Below are 20,920 nucleotides of genomic sequence, written 5' to 3'. Positions count from 1 at the left end.
AACCGGGCCCTGCTCTGATTGCTCTGCAGGATTCTGGGTCATACCAGCGTCAATGAGAGCAACAGCAGGCAAGGAGTCCAACTGGTATTTAATTTGGGTTTTTTTCTGTTCAGTTCGGGTTCAGTCAGTAAAACAAAACTTTGGTTCAGGTTTGGTTCCGGGTCACATACGAAATCCCTGTTTGAACTGGTTCTCTGGTTCCAGCGTGAGTCCAGATAGCAAATGAGATCAGCATCGGCCTGACTGCCCTTGGGGGCTGCAGGGGCAGCACAGGGAGGCTCAGTCATTAGCTGCCCCCAGCAGAGGGTTCTGGTAATTGCTAAGGCAGAGGAGGCTGGTGTCAGTCTCTCTTTGTGCTCAGGATACTGGAGCCCTGGAGCTAGCTGGGCTTCCTGGGGTAGATGCTGCTGCCTCCATTGTGATCTGGGAGCTCGGGCTGAGCAGCTGCTGCTGCCCAGCGGCGCCTGTGCTGGGACAGACCATCACTAACACTCCCTCTATGCTCAGCCGAGGGGGGACTTTCTGCTGTGACTGGAGCCAGTCCCCTAGGGCAGCCCCGGGCTGTGCTGCCACCAGCTCCTGAGCTGGAGACTCCAGGTGATGAGAGAGAATTTGGAGAAAGTGCTGGGGCCGGACGGGAAAGTGACTCCACAAGCGGCCCCTCCTCACTCCGTCTCTGCTCCCTGTTTGTCCTTGACTCCCAGAACTGCTGCCCTCACTGGTGCAGCCAGGCTCACATTCCTGTTAGCAGTGGCAGTAGCTAATGGAGAGGAAACACCCACAGGAATGGCAGGACAGTAACCAGTTCTTCCATGCCAAAGGGGGAGTGGAGGGACAGAAAAGGGCAGCAGGAGCAATAGCTGGGGAGGAAGGTTCCCTGGTCCCAGTCTTGCCCAGCCCCATTCCATGCAGCACCCCGAGGCAGATTGACTTTCTTGGGACAAGGTGAGGAGCAGAGAGAGGAAAAGCCAGTTCCTGCCTCTGCCTAGTCCCCATGATGCTGGGGGAATGTGCTGCCCTGGGAAGGAATCCTTACCCAGCGAGGTCAGGGGAGATCCCTCAAAGTTACTCCTTTGATTCTGCTCCTTTCTAGCATTTGGCTCAGAGACTCTGTTCCAGGAAGGTTTAAAAGTGTCTTGTAGGTTTAGTCCCGGTGGGAGGGGTAAGGTCTGTGTTGTAATAATGTAGCTGAGGGTTTTCCCAGCATGGCAGAGTCTAGAGTGTCTGTCTGCAAGGAAAGAGCCTGGGAGGAATCAGGATGTGAAATGGACTAACGCTAATTCAGAAACCTCCCCAATTGCCCTTCTCACCCTGACAGGCTGCAGAATAACAACCCCATTTATTAGGGGGCTTATTCCTTCACCCACTTACTTCCCTGGTCCTTCTCGCATGAACAGAGAGCAACAATACCCGAAGTCCAAAGGTGCAAACAATTTGATGTTTATTGGGGTGAACTTCCAGCAAGCATGATTCCAGTTTCCTTCCTTAGTGTTCCCCTTTCCAGCTCTGACACCACAGAGCCTTGCCTGTGTCCCTGTTCCCATTCCTGCCCTTAGCCAAACATGATTCCAATTTCCCCACCCCCATTCCAATGCACCGCTACAGACTAGGGGCCGAATGGCTAGGCAGCAGTTCTGCGGAAAAGGACCTAGGGGTGACAGTGGATGAGAAGCTGGATATGAGTCAGCAGTGTGCCCTTGTTGCCAAGAAGGCCAATGGCATTTTGGGATGTATAAGTAGGGGCATAGCAAGCAGATCGAGGGACGTGATCGTTCCCCTCTATTCGACATTGGTGAGGCCTCATCTGGAGTACTGTGTCCAGTTTTGGGCCCCACACTACAAGAAGGATGTGGATAAATTGGAGAGAGTCCAGCGAAGGGCAACAAAAATGATTAGGGGTCTAGAACACATGACTTATGAGGAGAGGCTGAGGGAGCTGGGATTGTTTAGTCTGCAGAAGAGAAGAATGAGGGGGGATTTGATAGCTGCTTTCAACTACCTGAAAGGGGGTTCCAAAGAGGATGGCTCTAGACTGTCCTCAATGGTAGCAGATGACAGAACGAGGAGTAATGTCTCAAGTTGCAGTTGGGGAGGTTTAGATTGGATATTAGGAAAAACTTTTTCACTAGGAGGGTGGTGAAACACTGGAATGCGTTACCTAGGGAGGTGGTAGAATCTCCTTCCTTAGAGGTTTTTAAGGTCAGGCTTGACAAAGCCCTGGCTGGGATGATTTAACTGGGAATTGGTCCTGCTTCGAGCAGGGGGTTGGACTAGATGACCTTCTGGGGTCCCTTCCAACCCTGATATTCTATGATTCCCTGTTCCCATTTCCCCCTTTAGCAAAACATGATTCCAGTTTCCCCACCCCCATTCCCATTTCCCCCATCCACCCACCCACTTCCTGATTGACTGCAGACTATACAGTAAAACTTGAGTTCTGCTTAGCTATACCTTAACCAATCATTTTCCTGAAATTTAACTAACCAATCCTAACATGTTGTAACATGATTATTTAACCAATTATATCCCATCACCTTAATTAGTTTACACCCAGCAAAATTAATTATATAGCAGATAGAAACAATCACAGAACCAGACAGAGATTATACAGACAAACAATGGGGAAATCAGGACTACAGTGATAGAACAAACACAGAAGTGAGGATTTCACATCCCAGCTATTGATAAGTGAGTTCTTGCCAGACAGGATGCTATCAAACTAAGTTTCCTTTTACATCTTCTAGGCACTTCCCTTTCTCTGCAGGCAATAGGCATTATCAGGACCTAACAGCCCAATAGCACCTTCTTTCAATGTGACTAGGTTGGAATGTGAGGATGTGACCGTTCGCTTCCCAGTTTATGGCTGCCTCTGATGCTTAGCCAAAGGCCTTAGCCTAAGAACAGGGCCTCAGACTGTCACAGTAAGAGAAGGCCCTTACACCCGCAGACAGTGATTTTGATTCTTTCTTTTATACCTCTAGAACTAGCCAAGTGATAAGAATACACCTAAATTCTTAGAGTATAGGCCTTTACAGACAGGCCTGAATATCTATATCCTAACACCGTTTTGCTCTAGATCTTCCCATCTTCCTAGGGAACAGGGCAGGGAAATGGCTGTGGTGAATCCTGCTCAGGTAGGGAATGTTTGGAGGAGCTGCTGGGGAGGGTTGTTGTAGAGGGGGCAGGGCAGGAAATACACAGGTTGAGGCAGGGAGGGGGACTGGGTGTGTTAAACCTGCTGGGACACATAAACAGGCCCATTGGAGGGTGGGGTGAAAATTCTCCCATTTCTGAAACCAGAAACAAGCCCCTGGACAGGGCTGGGAAAACAGACCAGAGTGCTGAAGCCCGATCCCGCTAGTCAGACACTGCGGTGAAATACAAAGGGAAGGTGCTGGGTTTCCTGTTCCCTGTGTGGAGCTCTGTTTCCCACATCAGCCTGTGCCTAGTAGTTGGGTGGCAAATGAGATTAAACCCTGCCCTCCTCCATCTGCTGGGAGGGACAAGGAGCTCTCACCTTCTCTCTGTTCTGTGGAGCCTCCTGGCCACTGTGAGCAGGGTGGGGGTGGGATTCTGCTCCTTTGGCCCTCCCAGAGCTGTTCTATTTTTGTGCTTCTTCCCCCATGAATAGTGGGATTGTGGCTGGAGCAGCAGGTACTGAGTGGGGAGCACCTGTTGTTGCAGATGCCGATGACCTTTGAGGAGGTGGCTGTGTACTTCACTGCTGGACAGGGGGCTCTGCTGGACCCCGGTCAGAGAGCCCTCTATAGGGACGTCATGCAGGAGAATTATGAGACGGTGACCTCGCTGGGTAAGGATTCCTGTCCCCTCAGCGATTTGAAGCCATGGGACCTGCATTTCTGAATCTGGTCAGGTTCTTCCCTCGTCAGTTTGATTAGAAGGGAATGGGTTGCACAGTCCACAGCTCCAGTGTATGAGAGCCGTTCACCTCCATACCCCCTTCAATGGGATAGGGGAGTCATAGACCTAATGGACATGCTAATTTATCCCCATCCCTCCATCTGTAATGGGGGCAGAAGCAGCGTATCATCCTATCTGTATTAATTCTCACTCACACACAGCATCTCTGTGCACCTCCCTTCCTGGGATGAGCTCCATGTATGGGGAGGGCTCTGGGCGTTTAGACATAGGCAAGGGTTTAACACCAGAGCTGTGTGTGCCTCAGCAAGTCCCCGAGAGCACACAGATCCTGAGAACTCCTAGTGAGGGTGTGACAGCTCCCCTACCCCCAGACATCTGCCTCTCCCAAGGGGAATCCGTGACCACATGCCCATCTGTTCAGATCCCACAACCCCCCAGCAAATTATGGGGTCAGTTTAAACTCAAGATGGTATCCTTTGCAACAAATACTGCCCCAATCCTCATTGCACTCGGATCATGCCTGATTTCATCCCCTGAGCAGGACTCCCCATTCCCAAACCTGACTTGATCACCCAGCTGGAAGCAGGGGAAGAGCTGTGGGTCCCAGATCTCCAGGACTCTGAGGCAAGGAAGATGCCAAGAGGCACCCGCACAGGTGGGGAGTCAATGATACTGACACAGAAACTATAAGGCAAATGAAGGGAAAAGCTGAAAATCCCAAAAATGTGGTGTGAGCCCCCCTCAGTTCTGCCTCATCTCACCCAGGTCTGGTGCGCTCAGCAGCTGTGTTCCCTGTAAGCTGAGCGCTTGGATGGCTGCCCAGGAGAGCTTCAAATGCTGCCCAGCTGATTAACAGAGAGCGCACATCTGGCAGCATGTGTTCAGGTGCCCATCCCCACGTTGCTCTGTCCTGCAGCTGCTCCCAGGAACCTCCTGCTGGCTTTGCAGAGTCTGGGCGGGGGCAAATAGGGTGCTGATGTCAGGGTGTCCCTCTCCCCCCGCCCCTGTACCTCGTCTCTGCAGAGCAGTGGACACAGACTGGGACTTGGAGGACTTGGAGCTGCTGCGGTGAACAGTGAGTGACTTTCTTAAAGAGACAGTGCACTGTTTCTGAGATTTCCACGGAGGCAGCTCACACAATCTCTGTCTGTCTCTCACACACTTTCTCACACTCACCCCCCAACACATACTTGTATTATTGTTGTTGTTACTTTTTGGCACTTCCTGCAATGCACATATATTCTCTGTAATTTTTTTCTTTCTAAGTGTGTTATGTTAAGTGTTTTCATAATTTTTATTTCTCGTACACTTAAATTTAATTCTTCGAGTAGTGAGTTCTAAAATGCCTAACCTGTTCTGGCTGGAATAATTATCCCTATGGTAACTTTTTAAAAATATACATTACATCTAGGTTTTTTGTTTCTACTGGTGACACACATCCACACATACCTTGGTGCACATAACAAAATTTATTCCACACATGTATGGAAAAAATTAGAGGGAACATTGGTCAGCAGGTGTCACATCATCATGACAGATATCGCTTATGGCTTCCCACCCATCCTGTTAGCTGTCAGGAATTTTCTCCCTGACTTCACTTCCCTCTCAGTGTTTGGATGGGATATGGAGACAGAATCCAGTTTCGCAGTCTTCCAACAGTTACTGTGTTGTGTTTTCCCTCTTTGCTTTTCACTTTTGTCTTTCTGCTAACCCAGGCAATGAATCCTGTCATGATTCTTTCTCTCCCCCAGCAGATGATGTGAAAATGAGTGAGAATGAGGAGGGGAATCCACAGCAGGAAGGTCCTGAGCAAGTGGACCTGCAGGGGAACTTTTTGAGAAGAGCTGAAGAGAACTTTTCCCAGTGCTTGGAACAGAGAAAAGCCTGGAGTAATTGTCACAGGTCAGAGAGGAAGCTGGAAAACCACCCAGGGAAGAAAGTGCATGATTCCTTTGAATGTGGGGGAGGAGACCAGGATTCCAAAGAAACCACAACCCAGCAGACAAATCCCAAAGAAAAGAAACCTTATAAATGCTTAGAATGTGGAAAAAGCTTCAACTGGAGCTCAAATCTTACTGCCCATCGGAGACTGCACATGGGAGAGAAACCGTATAAATGCCTTGAGTGTGGGAAAAGCTTCAGTCAGTGCTCAGGCCTTATTAGGCATGGAAGAATCCACACAGGAGAGGGACCATATAAATGCCTTGAGTGTGGGAAAAGTTTCGGTGCACCATCAGCCCTTATTGTACATCAGAGAACCCACACGGGAGAGAAACCCTATAAATGCCTTGAGTGTGGGAAACACTTCAGTCAGCGCTCAGGCCTTATTAGCCATGGGAGAATCCATACAGGAGAGGGATCACATAAATGCCTTGTGTGTGGGAAAAGTTTCAGTGGACCATCCGTCCTTATAATACATCAGAGAACCCACACAGGAGAGAAACCGTTTAAATGCTCGCACTGTGGGAAAAGTTTCAGTCAGTGCTCACATCTTACTTGCCATGGGAGAATCCACACTGGAGGGGGACCATATAAATGCTTGGACTGTGGGAAAAGTTTCAGTGGACCATCAGCCGTTATTGCACATAAGAGGACCCACACAGGAGAGAAACCCTATAAATGCTTGGATTGTGGAAAAAGCTTCAGTGTGAGCTCAGGTCTTATTATCCATAGGAGAATCCACACGGGAGAGAAACCGTATAAATGTCTTGACTGTGGAAAAAGTTTCAGTGTATCATCAGTCCTTATTACACATCAGAGAACCCACATGGGAGAGAAACCCTATAAATGCTTGGACTGTGGGAAAAGCTTCAGTCAGCGCTCAGGCCTTATTAGCCATGGGAGAATCCATACGGGAGAGGGACCATATAAATGCCTTCAGTGTGGGAAAAGTTTCAGTGCACCATCAGCCCTTATTGTACATCAGAGAACCCACACAGGAGAGAAACCTTATAAATGCTTGGACTGTGAGAAAAGCTTCAGTCAGAGCTCAAATCTTATTGCCCATCAGAGACTGCACACAGGAGAGAGATCCTGTAAATGATTGGACTGTGGGAAGAATTCCAATGGGCCATCAGCCCTTATTTCATATCGGAAAACCCACACAGGAGAGAAACCCATATAAATGCCTCCACTGTGGGAAAAGTTTTATTCGAAGATCAGACCTTGCTTCACGTCAGGCGATCCACACAAGAGAGAGAACCCATAAATGTTTGATTGTGGGGAAAAGCTTCAATAAGTGCAGGGAAAGATTCAACCCGAGCTCACACATTATTCCCCATCGCATAATTCACAGAAGAAAGAGCTTGAATGTGGGGGAAGCTTTATTTGGTGGTCACACGGCATCAAGCATCAGCAAATCCACACAGGGAGGAGCCCTCTCAGATGTCTTTAGCATGGAAAAAGCTTCAGTTGGAGCTAACACCACATTGGACATCAGAGACTCCTCCACACAGGAGAGAAATTCTCTCAGTGCCCTGACTAGGGCTGGCCTTAGTAAAAACTCCATTTCCTAATTCCCACACACATCAGAGGCATTTGGCTCTCAGGTATCCATCTGCCCATCTTTGGGGGCAGGTTCCAGCAGCAGCTGACCCTGAGCTGATCAGCAACACTCTGGCTTTGCCTGGTCTAAGCAAACCACAGGCAGAGAAGGAGAAGTCCCAATCAGCCCTGTGATGGGTTGCCCCCCGGATTTGGGGATGCCACCTGATGTACTGGGGTTTCACTGAGTCCGCCTGTTCCACCAGACAGGTCCCCCTCACTCTTCCCTGCCAAGCCAGGCTTTCCAGCCTACACTGGCAAACACACAGGTAGGGCCACATCCTCCTGCAGAAAGACACAGACACTGAGATAATGTCTGCACAGGAAGACCCAGCTCGGGAAGTGCCCAGCACTCGTGTGCACATCACCATAGGAGTGCAAACCCAAAGTTTGCATTGTCTTGCGCTGCACAGCAAACTGTGCAATGTAAGCTCATTGATCGCCCCCTCCCTCGATGTGGAGGAAGATATGCACAGATTCTTGCCCCCACAGTTATGGATTCCACAAGCTGGGTTTAAGGTAAACAAAATGAGTTTATTAACTATAAACATAGATTTTAAGTAATAATAAGGGATAGCAAACAGATCAAAGCAGATTACTGAGCAAATAAAACAAACACACAAACTAATTATTCGCAGGCCAGACCCCTTTCCACCCTGGGCCCAATCCTTTCTCTCTGAGCCTAGTTTCAGATGTTCACTGCAGTCATCTTGGGTGGGGATCTCCTCCAGAGAAACAGAGATGGACTGACTTTGATTACCTCACTCCCCAGCCATAAATAGGATTTACATAAGGTGGGAAAGCTTTGTTTCCCAGTCTTATACCCAACCTCTTTTTGTGAAAAAATACAAGCATTCCAAGATGGGGTTTAGTACCAGGTGACATGACCACATGACCCTGCAGTGTTAAAGAAGACTTGAACCAAAGTTATCCCAGGAAACTTCTCAGGAAGGTGAGAGATCAGCATTTTCAAAGTTCCATTGTTCCCCCTAATCGCCCATTGATTAGCCAGCCAGGCTGGTTGCATTTTGTTTGATAGGCGTTTCCCAGGTGCAAACACTTCTGTAATTGATACATAGTCAATATTCCTAACTTCAAATACAGAAATGATGTGATTACATGCATACAAATTGGATAATCGTAATCAGTACATCATAACCTTTCTGATGATACCTTACATGATCCATTTTGCTTAAACATACTTTAGTTATGCCATATTCATAGCAGAACAATATCTTTATGAAGGTTATTAGTGCCACAAGCCCCTTCTCCCTGCCGCAGCCCTGGCTGCTGAACGGACTGATGGGCCTTCCTGCCTCCTGCTAATCTGCTGGAGGAAGAAAGAGAAACTTCTCCAGAAGCTCCCTCTGCCTGGATGAATTCCCACCCACTCCCTTCCCTTCCCTTCCCTTCCCAGATGTGATGTCCTTTCCATGAAGGCTAGGAGAGTGATATCTGGGCCAGGCCCCACAATCACTGTGGACACCTGTCCCCATCTTCCAGAGGCCATTGGGCTGGGCTCCCCCACTTACGGGGAGCTGGCCCTGCAGGGTAAGTGTCCCTGGGGCTGACAACTTCCCTTCCCTATATCCCCTGAGGTGGTGCATTCCAGGGATCAAATGTGAAGGGACCAAGAGGGATGGGTTTAGAGGAGGAAACTGGGGGATTCAATGCTTGGGTCTGGTGGATGTGAGAAGCAGAGTGTGCTGGGGAAATCAGATGTTGGGGATTGTGGGATAAGAGGAGAGTACAGGGAAGATAGGTGCTGCCTCTTATCACTCATCCCCTCTGCCCCTTTTCCCTGCCAACTCTGCATTCAGAAAGCACCACTGAGAGGGACTGATTTCCATAGGGTTTTTTTTCATGGGCCGAAAGGCCTCAGATCACGCCTCTGCCTCTGCAGCATCAGCTTCCATAGAATCATAGAATATCAGGGTTGGAAGGGACCTCCGGAGGTCATCTAGTCCAACCCCCTGCTCAAAGCAGGACCGATCCCCGACTAAATCATCCCAGCCAGGGCTTTGTCAAGCCTGACCTTAAAAGCTTCTAGGGAAGGAGATTCCACCACCTCCCTAGGTAACGCATTCCAGTGTTTCACCACCCTCGTAGTGAAAAAGTTTTTCCTAATATCCAACCTAAATCTCCCCCACTGCAACTTGAGACCATTACTCCTTGTTCTGTCATCTGCTACCACTGAGAACAGTCTAGAGCCATCCTCTTTGGAACCCCCTTTCCGGGAGTTGAAAGCAGCTATCAAATCCCCCCTCATTCTTCTCTTCTGCAGACTAAACAGCAGCAGCTGTTGACAGCCGACCTTTCACTACCAGAGTTGCTACATTTCCCTGGGCCACTTCCCCACAGCTCCCCTGCTTCTCTCTCTCAATACCTTCTTCACCCTTTCCAGTAGCTTGAGGGTGTCTTCATTACCCAGACCTTCTGCCCTACTTCCTCTCCTCTGGCTCCCTTTGGCTATACTATCAGAGGGTCTTAATTAGAGTTGGGTGTTTGCATTAGCTTAACAGCATCACCTGACTCTTTGCAGGTTAATTGGAGTCAGGTGTTCTCATTTGCCTAACGGCTTCAACTGACTCTTTCAAGGCTCATTGGAGTCACGTGTCCACCCTAGCCCAGAGCAGCCCCTGCTCTGGTCAGTCAGGGAACAGAACCCTACTGCTTCTCCAGTGGCCAGTAGCTCTGCCCTCGCTCCTCTCCTAGAGCCCTCTGGCTTGGAGGAAGGTGGGAGACTACTGCTTTTGCTGCTGGGGGGAGGCTACTTGCCTCACTATGAGGATTGGTTGGTCTTGCTCTGGTTGCCCTGCTGACTGGAGCTCCCCCACTCCCTAAAGGACTACTGCTGGCTGGCTGGTAGAAGCTCCTCTCTCTGGAGAACTGTGGCTGTCTGTCGCTGCTGGTGTGGGGAATGGGGGGGCCCTGCTGGCCTGCTCCCCCCATCCCTCTGGAAGGAGAGCTGAGGACCCAAACACCACTGTCACCACTCCCACCTTCCTTGCCTGGGTCCTTGCCTGGCTGGCTGCCACCTACTTCTAGCTGCTGACTGCTGCTCCTGAGCCTGCTGCCTCGTGTAGGAGGAGGAAGATTGCTGTGGGACACTGTGGAGGGGGTCGGTTGGCGTTATTGGACTGAGTGACTCTAACAACTGTGCTCCTGGGGTGGTGGTAGCCTTGGCTGCTGTGGAGGGCCGGGGGAGAGGCATGGGGCCCTCCCCCTAGCCCAGCTGCCCCCTCCTCACTTTCCACCACCACCACTGCTGCCCCCTCCACCAACCCAGCTGACCATTGACAGCTGCTGCTCGCCCCTCAACGGGGCCGTTTGCTCCTCCCCTCACCACCATTGGGGACCGTACCTAGCAGCAAACAAGGACTGGAGTGAGTCTCACAAGCGCTCATGGGTGCACTCCCCCACCCCCTTGGACTTGGCTCCCCTGCCCCAGTTGCATTGGGCTGGGGTCCTCCCCACTACTCCCCCTTCAGCCCAGTTTTCCCTCCCTCCCTACCATAGCCCCGAGAAGTGTCCCCCGACTCCCGCCCTGTTGTTTGCCTGCCCTACCCTAACCCAGCTCTAGGTTCCTGAGTTTGTCGCTTTGCCTGCCTCACCCTTTCCAGCAGTTAGTTTTTCCCATTCTACCTGCCCCGCCCACAGCTATTTCACCAAATGTTCCTACTCCCCTGCCTCCCGTTGGCCCCCCCCACAGGACCGCACTGTGTGCCCGTGTCCTTACCCTGAGCATTTGTGCCCCCATCCCTTTAAGTTGTATACCCTGATCCTGCCCCCCCCGATACCACTGTAGCCCTTCCCCACCGAAGTGCAGCCGGAGGAGCTGGTACCCCGCCTTGCGCCTGTGATTGTGCCCCCCTTTTGCCCCTATGTCCCCCCACTGCTGGCGCCCTCCTCCCCTACCTGCAGCCTAGCGGGGAGGAGCAGTTGATTCTTCCCTTTCTTGCACTATAAGGTGGGTAGAAAGCTGGCTAGATTGTCGGGCTCAATGGGTAGTGATCAATGGCTCCATGTCTAGTTGGCAGCCGGTGTCAAGTGGAGTGCCCCAGGGGTCGGTCCTGGGGCCGGTTTTGTTCAATATCTTCATAAATGATCTGGAGGATGGTGTGGATTGCACTCTCAGCAAATTTGCGGACGATACTAAACTGGGAGGTGTGGTAGATACGCTGGAGGGGAGGGATAGGATACAGAAGGACCTAGACAAATTGGAGGATTGGGCCAAAAGAAATCTGATGAGGTTCAATAAGGATAAGTGCAGGACCCTGCACTTAGGACGGAAGAATCCAATGCACCGCTACAGACTAGGAACCGAATGGCTAGGCAGCAGTTCTGCGGAAAAGGACCTAGGGGTGACAGTGGACGAGAAGCTGGATATGAGTCAGCAGTGTGCCCTTGTTGCCAAGAAGGCCAATGGCATTTTGGGATGTATAAGTAGGGGCATAGCGAGCAGATCGAGGGACGTGATCGTCCCCCTCTATTCGACATTGGTGAGGCCTCATCTGGAGGCCTCAAACTGTCCAGTTTTGGGCCCCACACTACAAGAAGGATGTGGATAAATTGGAGAGAGTCCAGGGAAGGGCAACAAAAATGATTAGGGGTCTAGAACACATGACTTATGAGGAGAGGCTGAGGGAGCTGGGATTGTTTAGCCTGCAGAAGAGAAGAATGAGGGGGGATTTGATAGCTGCTTTCAACTACCTGAAAGGGGGTTCCAAAGAGGATGGCTCTAGACTGTTCTCAATGGTAGCAGATGACAGAACGAGGAGTAATGGTCTCAAGTTGCAGTTGGGGAGGTTTAGATTGGATATTAGGAAAAACTTTTTCACTAAGAGGGTGGTGAAACACTGGAATGCGTTGCCTAGGGAGGTGGTGGAATCTCCTTCCTTGGAAGTTTTTAAGGTCAGGCTTGACAAAGCCCTGGCTGGGATGATTTAACTGGGAATTGGTCCTGCTTCGAGCAGGGGGTTGGACTAGATGACCTTCAGGGGTCCCTTCCAACCCTGATATTCTATGATTCCGGTGCCCCCTGTTGTCGTTCCACTCCCCCCTCCCTTGGCCGGTACCCTCTTTCCCTGCGTATAGCCTAGCAGGGAGGAGTGGTTAGCCTAGTTCCCTCTCCCCCATCCTCCTGCCCCTCCCACTGGACCCTCCTCCCCTGTGTGTTGCTTAGTGGTGAGGAGTGGTTCCCTGTCGCTCCACCCCCATACTAGGGCCTCCTCCTGTCTCTTGGTACCATGGAGGAGGACCCTGCTCCTGCTGACCCTGTGGCCCCCACTTTGCCACCATCCCTGCCTGCCCCTGCAGCTCACCTCTCCACCCCCACTGGTCTGAACTCCGCCGCTGCCATGACCCCCCCCCCCCCATAAGCAAAAAGGGCCAGAGGAACAGGAAGGGCAAGGGCCCCACCTGGAAAACAAAATCTCCTGGGGGTAGGGCCGCCCTCCCTGCTATGGCTCCTGCACCTGCCACAGCCCCTCCTTCCCCTCCTGTTCCTTCCACCAGCTCTGGGGGGCACTCCATTCAGAGCATATGCCCAGGGGGCCGCTGCCTCCGGTACCATCCCTGGCAGCCGGGGTCCCTTCCCCTCACTGACCAGGAGGCACAGGATCCTTTGCCTCCTGGCACCTGCTTTGCCCCACGTCGAAATGTATGTGCGGGCATTGGCACGGGTGGTGAGTCCCACGGCCGTCGTGGCAGCCTCCAAAATGTATGGGAAGGTTGTGTTCTTCCTGGCGTCAGAGGCCGCTGCTCAGGAGGTGGTGGAGAAGGGCCTGGTGGTGGAGGGCGTGTTCGTCCCCCTAGAACCCCTGGAGGACATGGGCGTAGGGGTGGTGTTGACCTCTGTCCTGCCCTTCCTGCCCAACACTGCCCTGTTACCTGCCCTCTCCACCCTAGGGAAGCCCATTTTGATCATCAGCTCTCTCCTGCGATCCCGCCCTCTGTCACGTCCTATCCTTCTGCCGGCAAGTCGAACTCCAACTGCCGCCGGTGGCACTCAAGGGGTCCTTCCTGGTGCCTTACCAGGGGGTCTACTACATGATGGGGGAGTCCTGGTGCTTCCTCTACCGGGTGATGGGGCATGTTCGGAGGGACTGACCCCTGGCCAGGCAAGGAGGGGTGCCCAGGACCCCCAAGACCTGGGAGGGCGCCAGCCCTGTCATCGCCAGTGACCCTGGTGGCCCGGCTACCTCTGCAGCCTCCCCTCCTGCTCCTGCCATAGCCCCCGCTCGGGCCGTGGGGACAGACCCCCCCACCATCGTGCCCGGGGGGGGTGGGCCTCACCTCCATCAGCTGAAGTTCAGCAGGGCCCGTGGAGGAGTGGGCTGCAGGACCCTCGCTGGCCAAGGGAGAGGGCCCGCCCCAGGGGGAGGTTTCCCTTTCCCCCGCCCCCGCTGTCCCACCCTTGCCACCCCAAGCCCCGGAACCATTGACCTTGCCCCTTGGCACTACCCCTGCTGACTGGCCCTCCACCTCGGGGCCTGCAAATCCAACAAGGAGGGAGTCGAGGCCCCCGAAAGATGCTGCGGCGGGCTGATGCTGCTAAATCTTCAGTCGTGCCCCCGGATGGAGCCCAGCAGGAGGCACAGACCATGGAAGCTGTGGCAGCGGACGGAGGCAATCCTGCCCCCTTGTTGAGTCCCCCCCCGAGGAAGCCTCTGCAGGAGTTCCCCCAGCCCCTGTGCCACCTGCCGCTGCTGATGCGGTTATTGGCGGGGAGGACTCTGGGGCTGTGGGGATTGATTTTACTTCCATCTTTGAGGAGATCAAGGCCCTGGGTCTGACCCCAGTCACCCAGGGGGAGGACGACCCCCCCCCCAGCGGGCCTCAATCTGGGCAGCAGCTTAGTCCTGCCGTCCCCTCCTCCTGTCGATAAATCTCTCCATTAAGCATCTTCACATAACTTTCATATGACTTTGTATTATGCCTCTATTTTCATACAACTTTGTATCAGATCCTTATATAGAAAACTTTGTATTGAGCCTTGGTATAATGTTAAAAAAAATGTCTTTTTGCTAGGAGTAGCATAAAGTGGGGGGAGGGATAGCTCAGTGGTTTGAGCTTTGGCCTGCTAAACCCAGGGTTGTGAGTTCAATCCTTGAGGGGGCCATTTAGAGAGATGGGGCAAAAATTGGGGATTGGTCCTGCTTTGAGCAGGGGGTTGGACTAGATGACCTCCTGAGGTCCCTTCCAACCCTGATATTCTATGATTCTATAAGATTTCCACCGCCCCCCTTTTAATCAATTGCCCTGTTGAATGAACGAGGCGTGAATGAGTAAAGGCTTGGAAGGCAAGCATCTCCAGACAGCTGCAACAGTTGGAGAGGGGATGGAAGCCAGACCCAAGAACAATAAAACTTGTCAAGTGGGCTCACTGAAGAAGAGCAGACATATTGACCGCCTTTGGGGTTAGAAGCAAGCACCTTCTTTTGAAAACACCCTCTTTGAACAGCATTGGGACCACACCCAGAAGGAAGCAACACAAAGGACCAATGGACACAGATACAGATTTTGAATCTGGTATAGATTTGCATGAGACGGAAGCTGCTATAAATGTGAGGTATCTTGCAGAGGACCCTGGGTCTCATCTTGTCAACATGGGAGCATCGATCTGGATCGGCAGAAGCCCGGCTCCACCCTTCCCCCATCTAACTCACCTGGCCAGTGAAGTTAAGGGGAGCAACTAATTGGTAACAACAACATGACAGAGTGTGTTTGTGTGTGTGTGTATGTGAGTGCATGAGTATAAAATATATCATACGCATATGATACAGTGTTGATTGATACATGTATTACCAATAAATGTGGTACTTTGCCTAATTCCCCCTGAAAAGATCCTGTGCCGTACTTTAAGTACAACACTGCTCCCTGCCCCTCACCCCAAGCTGTTGCCCCTGCTCTCGTCCTTGGGGCACCCCTGGCCTTACCTATCTGCCCAGCCACAGATGGCATTACATCTGAGGCCGCTGAGCCCCTCGGGGCAACGGCTGAGTGGCCAGGCCCCGAGCCTGTGGGCGCACCCTCTACCACCCGGACAGAGCAGCTAGCCTCCCTCAGGAGGGGGGCCCCACTGTTGACTCCACCATGCCTACCGCTGTGGCTGCGGGTGACGCACTTCCCATAACCGCTGTGCCCGGCGTAGGCGAAGGCCCCGCTCCCGCCCCCTTGGCCCTGAGCCCTGGTCGAGAGGAGCCACACCCCAGCAGCCGAGCTGCTGGGGACCATGAACGCACCTCTGACCCTGCTCCCACTCCTATCCCTGCCCTGCTCCTGGCCCCTGTCCTGCCCCAGCCTCAGTCCCCGTTCTTGCTTTAGTCCCTGTTCATGACCCTGTTCCTGCTTCTGGCCCCGATCCTGCCCCCAAAGCACCGCCCACCCCTCTCCCCTCCATCTCCCGTGCTATTGCCGCCCCCAAAGTTGTCTCATTTCCGCTACCCATGGACAACCCTCAGCGGGGCGGTCTGCGTCTCTCCTTTTTCTGACACCCTGGGGGCTGCAATATTCCCGCCACTGCTTCCTCCCTTGCTGGGAATGGGGACGGGCTGTGCCAGGGCTTGGCCCCCTGTTTGCCCATCTCCGCAGGCCGTGAGGATCTCTCAGGGGCCCCACCGGAGGACAGCAGCGGGTTGGATGCCACATCCCCCTCTGCACTGAGGGAAGAGCTGTGCTGTTTCCTAACGGACACCCGTGGCTCGAAGGGCAAGGTGCAGCCCACCCGCCAGTGCTGGAGAGACTTCCATTGTGTCCTCCAGGCCGTGAAGGCCCTTTTGGGGGAGGGGAGCAGGACCAGGAGGCAGGACATTGTGGCCTACCAGTGGGCCTGCAAGTTCCGTGACTCCCTATTGACCTTTGGGGTCAAGACCAGGTTATTGTGGGGCCCGCTGGAAGCTCTCGATCACCCTGCCTGTGAGGACCCACCCCAGCCCTCACTATGACAATTACCATCTTTGCCACATTAAACACCTGGGGCTGTAGGGTGGGTCTCCGCAGGAGCTGGGTGCTCTCCTCCCTTTGGGAGGGGAGGTACTCTGTGATCTTCCTGCAGGAGACCCAAACGACTCCAGCCACCGAGGCTAGCTGGTGGCTGGAATGGGGGGACGGGGTTTATTTTAGCCACCTCAGCACCCATTCAGCTGGGGTGGCTACCCTGTTCTCCCCAGAGCTACGGCCCGAGGTGCTGGGGGTCACTGAGGTCATGCCAAGCCGCCTGCTGCACGTCCAGCCCTGTGTGGAGGGGCTGATCTTAAACCTAGTCAACGTTTACGCCCCAAACACGGGCCCAGACCGGGTGCGCTTTTACTGGCAGGCGTTGGCCTTCCTCGGCACCCTGGATCCTCACGAGTGCCTGGTCCTGGGCGGAGACTTCAACACCACCCTCGAGGACCAGGACCGCTCAGGACTCAAGAGTTCCCCGGCCACCATGGGCATCCTCAGGGAGATCATGGACCATCACTCCCTGGTAGACGTCCGGCGCGACCACCACCTGGATGACGATACTGCCTTCATCTGTCTGGGTAGAGGATGATCGGTCGCACCACTCCCAGTTGGACCGCATTTACTTCTCACGTTTCCATCTGGCATGGGCCCACGCCTCCGGCATCCGGCCGGCCCCATTCATGGATCACCACTTGGTGACTGGGACAGCCTCTCTCAGTTCAGAGAGGTCGGGGCAGGCCTATTGGCATTTTAATAACAACTTGCTGGAAGATGTGGGCTTTGTGGCATCTTTCCGGGAGTTCTGGCTGGCCTGGCGGGGGCAGTGATGTGCCTTTCCCTTGGCACGGTGGTGGTGGGATGTGGGGAAGGTACATGTGTGGCTCTTCTGCCAAGACTACACCTGGGGCACCAGCTGGCGGAGGGATGCGGTGATAGGGCAGTTGGAGCGGGAGGTCTTAGAGCTAGAGAGGCGTCTGGCCTCCAGCCCCAAGGATCCACCCCTCTGTGCAGCATTCCAGGAGAAGCGAGAGGAGCTCCAGGCCCTGGAGGACCATTGGGCCCAAGGTGCCTTTGTTTGATCCAGCATCCATCTCTTTCGGGAGATGGATCACGGCTCCCACTTCTTCCATGCCCTGGAGAAAAAGAGGGGAGCCAAAAAGCTTGTCACCTGCCTCCGGGCGGAGGACGGCGCCCCCCTCACGGATCCGGAGGAGATGCATGGAAGGGCTGGGGCCTTCTACACTAACCTTTTCTCCCTGGATCTGACTGACGCCGAAGCATCTAGGGTGCTCTGGACTGAACTCCTGACAGTCAGCGCGGGTGACCGAGACCAGCTGGAGCTGGCTCTCTGGCCAAGTTCTCGGAAGCCCTCTGTCTCATGCCCACCAACAAATCTCTGGGCATAGACGGGCTGACCGTGGAGTTCTACCATGTGTTCTGGGACATCCTTGGCCCAGACTTCATCACCGCCTGGGCCGAGTCCTTGAAAAGCGGGGTCTTCCCTCTCTCATGCAGATGAGCTGTGCCTTATTGCCGAAGAAGGGGGACCTCTGTGACTTACGGAACTGGTATTTCATCTCGCTCCTCAGCACGGACTACAAGGTCATAGTGAAGGCCATCTCGCTGTGGCTGGGGAATGTGCTGGTGGACGTGGTCCACTCCGATCAGACCTACGCCGTTCTGGGCCGGACCATCTTCGATAACTTGTACTTGGTCCGGGACCTCTTAGAGCTGGGGCGTAGGGATGGTCTGTCATTCGCCCTCCTGTCCCTGGACCAGGAGAAGGCATTCGACAGTATGGACCACAGGTATCTCCTGGGCACCCTGCGGGTGTTCGGCTTTGAGCCCCAGTTTGCGGGCTTTCTCTAGGTGCTGTACGCCGAGGCAGAATGTCTGGTCAGGCTCAACTGGACCCTGACCGAGCCAGTCAGCTTCGGGTGGGGAGTACGGCAGGGGTGCCCCCTCTCGGGCCAGCTGTATGCTCTGGCAATTGAGCCCTTCCTCTGTCTCCTCCGCCAGAGGTTGACGGGGTTGGTGCTTCGGGAGCCGGAGCTGTGGCTGGTCCTGTTGGCGTACGCCGATGACGTGCTCCTCATGGTCCAGGACCCAGGTGACCTGGTGTTGGTGGAGGCCTGCCAGGCCATTTACATCAGTGGCCTGGGTCAACTGGGTCAAGAGCTCTAGTCTGGTGGTAGGGGATGGGTGGCAGGTGAGCTCCTTCTCACCCGTGCTTCAAGCCATCTGGTGGAGCGTGGGTCCACTGCTCTATCTTGGCGTTTACCTTTCTGCCATGCATCCTTCTCCACCAGACAACTGGCAGGATGTGGAAGCCAAGGTGGGTGAGTGGCTGCGGAGAATGACAGGACTGCTCCGGTGTCTCTCCCTGCTAGGGAGGGCGCTGGTGCTGAACCAGCTAGTCTTATCCATGCTCTGGCACCGACCTAACACCCTGAGCCCGGCCCTGGGGATCTTGGCCAGGCTCCAGAGGACAGCCCTGGAGTTTTACTGGCCAGGACTGCGCTGGGTTTCTGCAGGGGTTCTGAGTCTTCTCCTGGAGGAGGGAGGACAGGACCTGGTCTGCCTTTTTAGCCAGGTCCATGTCTTCTGCCTCCAGGCCCTGCAGAGACTCCTTTATGGTGCAGGTAGTCTGGCGTGGAGCACTCTGGTGCACGCCTTCCTCCGCCACTTCCGAGGGCTCCAATACGACTGGCAGCTCTTTTTTCTTCACCCAAGAGGTCTTCCGCAAGACCTCTCAGAGCTGCTGGTCTTCTACCAGGACGTCCTTCAGACCTGGAAGCTCTTTTTGGCAACCAGGTCTGTTGTGGCCACCAAGGAAGCAAACCTCCTCGTGGAGCCCCTGCTACACAACCCCGAGCTACATGTACAGGTGGTGGAGTCTCCCTCAGTGCGCCGGAGGTTGGTCCTGGCAGAAATCACGAGGGTCGGAGACCTCCTGGACTACGACAGGGGGGATTGGGTGGATCCCCTTCGTTTGGTCAGCGCATGGGGATCTCCACCCTTCCGACCCCCCTGTGTGTACTCCGAGAGGTGGGCACTGCCTTGTCACCCCTTCTCTTGTCTTCCTGCTGCAGGCCCTGCGAGAGGGTGCTCCCTGCTCACCCGGGCCCTCTGGACCTTTTTATCGGGCCTAGTAGCACCACCTATTGGAGAACCCAGGAGGTGGGTGGGCACAAGCCCGCCCACTTCTAAAGGCCCCTCCCCCAGCCTAGCGGGAGGGACCACTGGACCCAGGAACCAGTGCAAGCGGAAGGCTTGATCTCTGCTCTTTCCATCCGCTGTGGAGGCCCCCTGGAAAACCAGGAAGGGGGCCACCGACACCAAGCCTTCCGTCTTGCCCTCGGCTGTACTCCATCCACTGGTGCCGGCTGGGGAAGACATGGCATCACTGGAGGGTAGCCCGACTGAGAAGGGCCATCTCCCAGCGGCCCGGGATCCTGCATCTGCCCCTCTCCCCGACCCTACTCCTGACCCCTGCCCTTCCCCTGCTGCCAACCCTGTCCCTATCCCCTCCACCTCCTGCGATGCTATTGCTGCCCCTGGGGCCATCTCCTTCCCTTTCCTGGAGGATGACCACCAGGGAGTGATCTTCATGTTTCCCTGTCCTGACCCACTAGGGGCTGCTATTTTCCCTCCACTCCCCCATACTGAGCCAGGGTCTGAGGTGGGCCGTGTGGTGCCAGTCCATCAGGGGCCACGTCGGGGGTCCGCCCCTTGCCTGCCCATCTCGGTGGGCCACGGGGCTGTGCCAGGGAGCTGTGGGAGTTTCTCGAAGACGTCCGTGGCTCCCACAATAAGGTGCAGCTCGCTCTCCAGCGATGGGGGGATTTTCATTAAATCCTCCGGGCCGCAAGGGCCCTCATGGGGGAGGGTAAAAGGACCAGGAAGCAGGCTGCCTCAGCCTACCAGTGGCTCTGTGGCTTCTGTGTCCCCTTGCTCACCTATGGGGTAGGTGAGCTTCCTTCTGCCAGTTGTGTGCATCCTCACCAGCAGTGCTTCCATTGACTTAAGAGTGGAGCGCGGCTACACGGCACTGAGAGCCTGGGCTCCCAGCTCTCTGTGGACCTTGCAGCTGGGAGCTTCACGAATAGAGACAGAGAGACCTCCCCGCATCACGCCATCCCCTAGCCCAGTGGGTAGGGCACTCACCTGTCAGGTGGTCAATCCCTCCTCCCCCTCAGGTGAAGGAGGGACTTGAACTGGGGGTCTCCTACCATGAGGCCTCCTGTGGGTGCCCAGCGTTGTAAGACAACTCCCTACCCGCTGTCCTTGGTGTGAGGCAGTCTTGGCTGTGCCTGCCGGGGGTCAGCTCCCTGACTCAGCCAGCCTCTGGCAGTACAAGCAATTCCTCACAGACCCTGCTCTCTCGGTACAGGCTAGCGATAGGCACACTCCAAGCATCTGCTGCAGCCTCCAGCCCCTGATCGGCTGGGCACCCACATAATTCCCAGATCCTCTGTTCTGAAATGAACACACACCCCAGCTTGCCAATTTCACCTCAGGATGATCACTCCGCTCCACACACAGC

At 54.3% G+C, this 20,920-nt stretch overlaps 1 protein-coding gene across 1 annotated transcript; it reads left to right on the top strand.

Annotated features, from left to right (window-relative positions):
- The first annotated feature begins 3,110 nt into the window (after positions 1-3,110).
- On the top strand, positions 3,111-6,925 carry LOC144274351 (uncharacterized). The gene is made up of 5 exons (XM_077833115.1): positions 3,111-3,134; positions 3,685-3,811; positions 4,424-4,537; positions 5,637-6,215; positions 6,300-6,925. Exons 1-5 carry the CDS (start codon positions 3,111-3,113, stop codon positions 6,923-6,925), a joined length of 1,470 nt encoding a protein of 489 aa, XP_077689241.1.
- Positions 6,926-20,920: the final 13,995 nt, after the last annotated feature.

This window comes from Eretmochelys imbricata, chromosome 14 (genome assembly GCF_965152235.1).
Source record: "Eretmochelys imbricata isolate rEreImb1 chromosome 14, rEreImb1.hap1, whole genome shotgun sequence".
Classification (NCBI taxonomy): Eukaryota; Metazoa; Chordata; order Testudines; family Cheloniidae; genus Eretmochelys; species Eretmochelys imbricata.
This window is presented reverse-complemented; position numbering and strand designations above follow the sequence as displayed.

What these genes read in the sequence shown, in the direction of transcription:
- LOC144274351 (XM_077833115.1), top strand. Translation starts at nt 3,111, where the DNA reads ATGGCTGTGGTGAATCCTGCTCAG. An exon ending in CTGTGGTGAATCCTGCTCAG is followed by an intron (nt 3,135 to 3,684) that starts GTAGGGAATGTT and finishes CTGTTGTTGCAG; the next exon opens with ATGCCGATGACCTTTGAGGA. An exon ending in GCGCTCAGGCCTTATTAGCC is followed by an intron (nt 6,216 to 6,299) that starts ATGGGAGAATCC and finishes TCCTTATAATAC; the next exon opens with ATCAGAGAACCCACACAGGA.